Source organism: Cydia splendana, chromosome 8 (genome assembly GCF_910591565.1).
Source record: "Cydia splendana chromosome 8, ilCydSple1.2, whole genome shotgun sequence".
Classification (NCBI taxonomy): domain Eukaryota; kingdom Metazoa; phylum Arthropoda; class Insecta; order Lepidoptera; family Tortricidae; genus Cydia; species Cydia splendana.
The window spans coordinates 16,729,014-16,738,995 of record NC_085967.1 but is presented as its reverse complement, the minus strand read 5'-3'; the positions used below and the strand labels follow the sequence as shown (position 1 = coordinate 16,738,995).

Genomic DNA, 9,982 nt, shown 5'->3' with positions numbered 1-9,982 from the left:
ATTCGGGAAACCTTTTGCAAAAGCCGCTTACGATAAAGGTTCTGGGCTTTTTGGCCCCTCGTTGGGTATTTGGCAACCCAGGCAAAATTACATGAAAATTGATTTGCCTATAAACCGCCGCCATTTATGATTAAAAATAAAAATATTGGTAGATCATTTTTGTACCTGTGTGCCAAATTGCAGTGCACTTGGATCTTTTTGAAATTTCGCCATACAAATTACCTATAATTTTATTGTAACTGGCATGAGTAAACTTGTTTATTTAATCTTTTGACAATACAATGCAAAATCACGAAAATCTTTTCTGAATACTAGGATTCCTGAGTTTTTGCATTTATAAGTCTAACGGCCCTCTACTAAATAGTAAATATTAATGTTAATATTTAATTTATAATAATAATGGTTAGTCTATTTTCAGTAGAATGTTAAGCGCAGATGTTCCGCAGCATATTTATTTGGACAATGTGTCACGAGCCGAGGTGACCGGGCCGGCGTAAGCGCATGCATCGTGAATCAATCGTACACAGCTGCTTCTGACATCAATTTGAATTCACTGCAAACAATATAACGTGGCAGTTTTTTCTCTATCTTAGACAATAAAAATGAGAACACCTATAATAAGAGATAAGAGTAGAAATACGTAACACATTTCAAAAGGCTTATTCTAACTTACTCGTATTATATTTTGCGTGAATTCAAGTGATTTTCATAAATAGCAATGTAAGCAATGTTAGGCAACCAATTCTATCTCGCTTGGTCTAACAGCAGACGGTCTAGTATGAGTTGCATTCTCACGCGCGACTCCATACATCAAGCGCTACTTCAAGTATGGACTCACGTGCGAGAACGCAACTGATGAGTAATTTACCCCTACTAATATTATAAATGTGAAAGTAACTTTGTCTGTCTGTCTGTTATCTCTTCACGCTTAAACCGCTGAGCCGATTTAGATGTAATTAGGTATGGAGATAGTCTGAGGCCCGGGGATAGTTTTATAGTTCATCTTATAGTGTTGTTGTAACTATGTAGTAAGTACCTTAATAAATAATGAAAAAGGCATTTACTTATATTTGTCTATGTTACGTCTACCTATTCATCATCCTAGGCTACGTTATTTTATAATAATATGTTTTAATTAAATTATAATTTAGAACTCTTTCAAAATTTAATTCATCTTGCTAGCTTGGTGGTGGTGATTATTCGCCAAGAGAACCGTTTATTTTATGTCGGCAGCCGATCGTAAAATCCTTCAAATTATGAAATTTCTAGGCATATCATGAAATGTCGCCATTCCATTACCATATACTAACACACATTGTAAACTTCTTAAAAATAATTAAAATTAAAATTGTTTGCCAGAAGCCATGTTAGTAAATAAAGATCTTAATTGCTATTGGCTGGTGTGCACAATGCAGTTTCAATGAAAGTGTTTCAGTTGTTTATAAAAGGAACACAGGAAGTTGACAATAATTATGATCATTTACAACCGCTTATCAATAGCTGCCAAAAATAAATATTCTTAACAAGTACAATGGCGCTAACAATAGTTCGAAACCGGCTGTATTATAATTGGCAACCCTACCTTCCGGCGAGGCTAGAACAATGCACTTGGCAGTGACATTGCTAGGGTTGGCAGATAAAGCACCGCTAATGTTTATCGCTAATGAGAAATGCGTGTACGATGCGATTACGTGGACGTAATGTGGGTTTAATCGTACATTGACAATGCAATGCTTTTGTAATTACGGTTTAAATTTGTATTAACGGAAAAGATCTCGGCGCTTTAAAAGCTTTGGTATTATCTGACCAGGGGCTCAATTTTTTAATTTCGAGCGCTCGATTTCGTTACTCGTAATTCAAAAATCGGTCCCCATTGCCTCGAAATTCTAAATATTATATAGGTTTCAATTCCGCCATGGTTATTGTATATTTTATGATAAGTATAGTTTGTCTATTTGATGATGTTGTGTTTGATTTTATCCTATTAATATTACAGATGTGAAAGTGCATATTGGATGATTTTTAGATATTTGGCATCCAAATAGCTTACGTGTACCTGTGATTGTTATCAGTTATCACTTATCATTTTGGATATATGACTAAAGTTAACGTCAAATTGATACATTACTCATCTAAGCTCCTTAATTATTGTTGATAGCTTTCTGAACAACTGGAAAAACATTTAGTAGTTTTAAGAGTGCCTTAGTTAATAAATTGTCCAAAATAAAAAATAAAAAAACATACAAGCAATTACGGTTTAAATTTGTATTAACGGAAAAGATCTCGGCGCTTTAAAAGCTTTGGTATTATCTGACCAGGGGCTCAATTTTTGAATTTCGAGCGCTCGATTTCGTTACTCGGAAGTCGGTGGAAAACAGCGAATTGATAATTTTGAAATACGAACAACAGATATTTGGAATCTATTGGTATTGGCAACTCGTTTTAAATTCTGTTAGTAGAATTTAAATGCCTAGTAGTGGAGATATATTGAAGGGAAAATCACGAAATCGAGCACTCGTAATTCAAAAATCGGTTCCCAGCTATTGCCTCGAAATTCTAAATAATATAGGTTTCAATTCCGCCATGGTTATTGTATATTTTATGATAAGTATAGTTTGTCTATTTGATGATGTTGTGTTTGATTTTATCCTATTAATATTACAGATGTGAAAGTGTATATGGGATGATTTTTAGATATTTGGCATCCAAATAGCTTACGTGGATTAGGATTTAGGATATAGGTTACTTTTATCTTGAGAATGATCTAAGGTGAAATATTTACCTAAGTATGAAAGTCGCAACAGGAGAGGGAAGAAGGTCCTACTTTTACATATTAAAGTGTTTTATAGGGGTAAAGGTGTGTTCGCCTGTTGGAATCTTTTTGATAATCTAACAACAGTCAAATATATTCTATTATGTATCTGTATAAATTACCTAAGTGTTTATTGTACGCTATTTGATATTTTTCTTCATTTTGTTTGGGTGCAATAAATGTTAATAATATAAATAAATGTATACCTATTGTTTTAAATTTTACGTTTTTATCATCCTGACTATTTAAAGTTATTTTAGTAGGTACCCAGTTAGTGTTATCTTATTATCTATTTATTGATTCACATTTTTAGTGCCAGAGATACTTAAAAGATTTAACTTACATTTGTTTTAATTAGAAATAACTCCGCAGATGTATGCGTGAGGTTTTTTATCATACAAACAAAATGTCATACAAAGAAGTAAAATTATGAAATACCTAAACTAAATGGTTCCTGATATATTATACTTATCATCATCTTATCATGTTCATGTCGACTTCTGGAGATTTTTTTAACCTAACACTACCTATGTTTTAAACGATTAAATATAATATTCTGATAAATAGTACATTACTCGTTAATTAGTATCATAATGGAATTTCCTTATATAAAAAAATATTTTACTTTATATATGTCTAAATATATATTTCAAAATGATGTCAATTACGGTAACGGGTAAGCAATAAATCACTGATAGCCTCAACTGAGTACCCGTGTTTGTTATCAGTTATCACTTATCATTTTGGATATATGACTAAAGTTAACGTCAAATTGATACATTACTCATCTAAGCTCCTTAATTATTGTTGATAGCTTTCTGAACAACTGGAAAAACATTTAGTAGTTTTAAGAGTGCCTTAGTTAATAAATTGTCCAAAATAAAAAAAAATCATACAAGCTGTTCGTATCGCTGATTATTGCAAACTTGAGTTTTTAATTCCTGCGGCTCTCGTCAATCTATGTACTCTCGTTTACAATTTTCAATTAAAGACAGTCGCAACAGAAAATTCATAACCTTAATTTTGTACGAAAGGGGTTGAATTCATGGGGCTAATTTTTCTACAATTTATTCAAAATAGTTACTCGTATAAATTTTATTTACAATGATGGATTCAATTCAAACATCTTTGAAATCTATCCACAATTACCAGTGTTTACATTTGCTACTGCCAATCTGTGCATACTCATAAATAAGATAAATGTGCCATGCCATCTATGCTTTTGAGAGCATTCGAAATCTTAACGATTGTATAGCCGACTTCTGAAGGTAAGTATAAAACTAACACGCGAATTAGGTAGGTATTGTAAATGTTGGACTCGATTAAAATTTCATAGTAACAATTTTATTTATATTGATTCCTTTGGGAATGACACTTTCTTTGAGCAATGTAACCCTAACCTAGACGTATGTCTGCACCTTGTATATACACATTAGGTATGCACACAGACGTGCTATTAATTGCGGAACACCTGTACAAGTGACTGGGACGCGAGCGCATCAGACATTAATTGCATATGGCGCGAACAGCGTGCACGCATGCCAAAAGCCAACGTGCGCTTGCGCATTGAAGCGTTACTTCTGCACCAGCTATCAAATCTAACCTCCAACATATTTAGTACTTATAGCAAAACCTGTTACTGTCTCTTTCCCACTAATGTAAACCATAAGAGAAAACTACTCCTAGCTCTTAATATAGAATGCGTATGTTAGTTTTAGACTAACTACATGTCGTATTTAATTTTTGCCGTGCTAAAATTATTTGCGCGTTGATGAAATAATTTAGTTCGGCCGTTCTAATAGTTAATTAGATAGTAAATGTTAGATCCCAATGGTTTGTCGAGTTACAAATTATAGCTAGTTGCATAGTTGTTGATTAATATTGTTATTCCCTCACAATAATAAATACAGGATATTGTTAAAAATACAAAGTAGGCATAATAATGGAAGACAATTAAAATTTTGTTTGGGAAATGACATATGTAATTTTTTTTATATGTTTTACTACAGAAAAAGTAACTCAATATATTTTAAAAGTTATTTGAAAACACTAGAAAAAATACAGTCCTTATTAAGGCTATCTACTATATACATATAGTAGATAGCCTTATAATATATTGTTATCGTGTACGGGCCAAGTTAAAAGTTTCTGAAATCAATAATTTTTCTCTATGGAGTGAACTAAAAGGATGATTCAGAAAGTTGTAGCATTAAACCTTCAAAACGTCAGCAGAGGTTCCGTAGGTGGGTCGAGAAGCGGTGGCCTCGTCCTCAAAGAAAAATTATTCCATTTGAAAATGTACAGTTTATAAAAGTATTATAGCTAATTTAATATTTTATATTATGATGAAGAAAGAGTCAGTTAGCGTATGTCAATGGGTTATAAAAGTTCCTGTAGAGCTCATGCGTAACACCCTAACCGACAATAAGTACTTGACATAGTTTTCTGTAGCATTATGACCTGTCATCACACTCATCACACACATAATAACATCGATCACATTTTATCATGAACAATTTCGTATAGGTATGTAGAAAGGATTTCTGGATTTTTTTTTCAAAAACAAGATGTAGGTATTTGTTTTCATACGAACGACAAACCCTAAACTCCGATAGCAGGTAGTGGCCACCGTTTTCATGTGCTCATGAAAGTTGAGATGCATATCGAGGATGAAACCCAAGTCGTTAGAGTCAACACGATTCAAGGGATCAGAGACCTACCGCAAACCACGTTCGACGTGTTGCCTCTCTGTCGCACTTGTAACTTTGTACGTAAGTGTGACAGGAAGGCAATACGTCGAACGTGGTTCGCGGTAGGTCCTCAGGGACTACCTGGTATTGAGCGAATATGGGACTATTGGCACGGCTAAACGTCATCACATGACGGAACACTTTAAATGATTAAAAAGGAGCTTACTGCTGCTCCACTGCTCCACTGATGAAGACGATCAATTTTCTCCTGCAAAGATGCACAATCCGACGATCGCTGCACTCCATAAATCGTCGGGTGACAAGCAAAAGTCACTAAGTACTATCAAAAAATTAAAGTAACAATGCACTTTATTACACTTGTAACACAGTTTATTGTCCAATAATTTCAATGGTGTTAGTTAGTGACTTTTGCTTGTCACCCGACGAAATGAGCTTTAGGTCGGTCGTCAGCATATAATAAACATCTCGCGTGCTTGGGGATTGAGGCTGTCAGCTATCATTATACCAAAGAACTATATGAGTACCTGGTTTGATTAGAATAAGATTCTTCTAAGTAATAAACATTCTTATAAGTTTTTTTATCGAAATACACAATTGTGGTGTGGTGTGGTCTGTCATCAATAGCTTTTTAATTTTTAGTATAGTATAATTTTACTCATAAAATAAAACTTTTTTAACGGATTATATCGCGTATAATGAATTAAAAATATATCCCGACAATTGTAGGGATATATTTAAGTTGATAAGTTACACATTTACTTCAGAAGCATGTTAAGCATCTACAGGCACCTAATTCGCGTAAATTGTTACAATATAAACTAGTTAGTCTAGAGCCTATTTGTTTATATTTTTTTTATGTGGTAAATATTTTCCTTCAGAGTCCCGTTGGCCACAAAAGCTTGAAACAGTTTAAAACGTCAGGAAGTATAAACGATATAATCCGATAAAATAGTTATATTTTATATTGACATAGTTTTAAAAATGGGTTAAGTCAGCGTCCGTTTAAAATGGTACAAAAATAAAACATCATTAGAACACTACAGACATTTGACTTCACGCAAATCGGATTTCAGTGCAACCGAGTAAAATGAAACCCTTCTGGCAACCATGTTGGACGTTACTATTGTTTGCGTTGACAATCGTTTGTAATGGATGGGACATAAATAAAATACGAAAAAACCGGGCAAGTGCGAGTCGGACTCGCGCACGAAGGGTTCCGTACCTTTTCATATGTCTAGAAAGAACTCCATGTTTCAATTTCGGCCGAAACTAAGTCAAAACAGAACTTTCGGTTTCGGTTATAAATAAATAAGTAGATTACTTATTTTGGCCATTTTAATATAAGCCAGTTATTGGAAAGTGGCCAGTAATAGACGATTTACCCTGCCTTAAATGGTGTATAAATAAATACACTTTATTTATAAACAAGTTTTTTTTTTTTAACAATACACATATAATTTTTATTACAGGCTGCAGAGGTGAATTGTCACAGAGTATTTTTGACTTTGACGGAACCCCGCTTTACTAATGAATCACTGCCAAAGAACTGGCTTACAAGACTACGGCCGGTGGTGGTCGAAATTGGTATCATAGGCGGAAACCTTCATCATATCCCACAGAATGCCTTCTCTGCTGCATTCGCAAGAAATTTGAGACTACTGTTGTTAGAAGAAATAATCATTACATCGTGGAGTCAACGCGCATTGCTAGGACTCGCAAACTTAAAAAACATTTTTATAAAGAAATGCAACATTATTGACATGCAAGAAAATTTTCTATCTGCAGTGAGCCAATCTTTATCAACATTAACAGTAGTGGAAACTGGTTATTGGAATCCGGAAAATCTTACAGGGTCCTCACAATTACCGAGTTTTTCTATGCTAACCTGGGTAGATTTATCAAGCAACGACTTTGGTGCCAATTTAGGAAACGCAAGCTTTACCAGACTGAGGTATTGCAAGTCACTATACCTCGCTTCCAATAGAATCTCTTATATAGAACCAGGAGCATTTGATAATCTGATGGAATTGGAATATTTAAATTTAAATAATAATTTCCTAAGCCGCATAGAACCGGGTCTATTTAATGTCATGACGTCATTTTCCACGCCAAAAGTTAGATTAAATCTGGTAGAAAATTGGTGGCATTGTGATTGCTCGGACAGAGAATTAAGACGATTAACTGATCTCGCTATACTATTGGTAGATCCGATTTGCAACTCTCCCAAATCTGTGCAAGGAAAAACGTTTTATGAATTTGTCGCTTATTGCAAAGAAAATGAACCAAAACATATAGTTACTGTTGATATGCAACGTAAAACTGTTGAAAATGAAGAATCGAGCACAGAGAGTTTTATGTGCGTCTCAAAAACTTCTCCAGACTCTACGTCAAGAGTGGTATCACCTTTTCACAACTATCAATGCTCAGTGAATGTCCTGAAATCTCTTTCTCAAGGTAATTCAACGGTGATAGACTATACTACTTCAAAAGACAGTTTGTGGGTCAAACCGGTTATAATTCTTATAGGCGAAAATTTTACAATGGTCGAGTTAAGTTTATCAAGAACTGAAGGTCATGGGCTTATTTGGTATCGACATTCATGTGCGAATCAAGTATTTTGTGTAAACGTCTTACCAGACACAATTCGACTTTATAATATGGATATGTATAATGAGTATACTTTTTGCCCTGTAGATCTTAAATCGGGTACTGTCGAAAGTTCTCATTGCATTGATGTTTCGTCGAATAACACAAGTAATTCTTCTTTTAAAAAACGATTAATAGTATTGCCTTTAATAGCAATTGCTTCTCTTTTCTTTGGGGCTTTCACACTGTACATACTTATTCGAAAATATCCCTTTCTATTGAAAGGAAGCAAAAGACTGCTATTCGTGAAGCATAAAACGGTGGATGCCTTGGTGTTGCCACCGAAGGTACCTTTACGTGGAGTTCAGAGCAACACTTTCTTGAATTATTCCAAAGATATTCCAGACATACCGACATCTTTACATCATGATTTCTTACGGTTGGGTTCCGTGAGAAGTTGCCATAGTATCGCTCCAAGCTATATTTCCGCGCTACACCCAACCGAAGAGCAACTAGCGGATTGGCGCTTGAAACATGCTAATGAACGTTTTGACAGCCATTATGCAACGGTCTCCATAATTAGCTCCGCAGTATCGGTTTCGTTATCAAGTAATAGCGATCACTTGTATTACTCAATTGAGGATGATTCACCAATCGTTAGCATCAGTGATCCGTTTAGTCAGAATTTAGAATATGAACCTGTCAGTGTTTCTTAATTTTCTTATTAGAGAGCAATAGCTTAGTAGAGTGCCGTAAATTTTCATCACCGGAACCCGATTACCTATTCGGGAAACCTTTTGCAAAAGCCGCTTACGATAAAGGTTCTGGGCTTTTTGGCCCCTCGTTGGGTATTTGGCATCCCAGGCAAAATTACATGAAAATTGATTTGCCTATAAACCGCCGCCATTTATGATTAAAAATAAAAATATTGGTAGATCATTTTTGTACCTGTGTGCCAAATTGCAGTGCACTTGGATCTTTTTGAAATTTCGCCATACAAATTACCTATAATTTTATTGTAACTGGCATGAGTAAACTTGTTTATTTAATCTTTTGACAATACAATGCAAAATCACGAAAATCTTTTCTGAATACTAGGATTCCTGAGTTTTTGCATTTATAAGTCTAACGGCCCTCTACTAAATAGTAAATATTAATGTTAATATTTAATTTATAATAATAATGGTTAGTCTATTTTCAGTAGAATGTTAAGCGCAGATGTTCCGCAGCATATTTATTTGGACAATGTGTCACGAGCCGAGGTGACCGGGCCGGCGTAAGCGCATGCATCGTGAATCAATCGTACACAGCTGCTTCTGACATCAATTTGAATTCACTGCAAACAATATAACGTGGCAGTTTTTTCTCTATCTTAGACAATAAAAATGAGAACACCTATAATAAGAGATAAGAGTAGAAATACGTAACACATTTCAAAAGGCTTATTCTAACTTACTCGTATTATATTTTGCGTGAATTCAAGTGATTTTCATAAATAGCAATGTAAGCAATGTTAGGCAACCAATTCTATCTCGCTTGGTCTAACAGCAGACGGTCTAGTATGAGTTGCATTCTCACGCGCGACTCCATACATCAAGCGCTACTTCAAGTATGGACTCACGTGCGAGAACGCAACTGATGAGTAATTTACCCCTACTAATATTATAAATGTGAAAGTAACTTTGTCTGTCTGTCTGTTATCTCTTCACGCTTAAACCGCTGAGCCGATTTAGATGTAATTAGGTATGGAGATAGTCTGAGGCCCGGGGATAGTTTTATAGTTCATCTTATAGTGTTGTTGTAACTATGTAGTAAGTACCTTAATAAATAATGAAAAAGGCATTTACTTATATTTGTCTATGTTACGTCTACC

The 9,982-nt window shown here is 34.6% G+C and overlaps 1 protein-coding gene across 1 annotated transcript; it reads left to right on the top strand.

Moving 5' to 3' along the window:
• Positions 1–7,161: 7,161 nt before the first annotated feature.
• LOC134793260 (uncharacterized) lies at positions 7,162–8,892 on the top strand. The gene has a single exon (XM_063764824.1). The coding sequence runs from the start codon at positions 7,284–7,286 to the stop codon at positions 8,823–8,825; it is 1,542 nt and encodes a 513-aa protein (XP_063620894.1). The 5' UTR covers positions 7,162–7,283; the 3' UTR covers positions 8,826–8,892.
• The last annotated feature ends 1,090 nt before the right edge of the window (positions 8,893–9,982 follow it).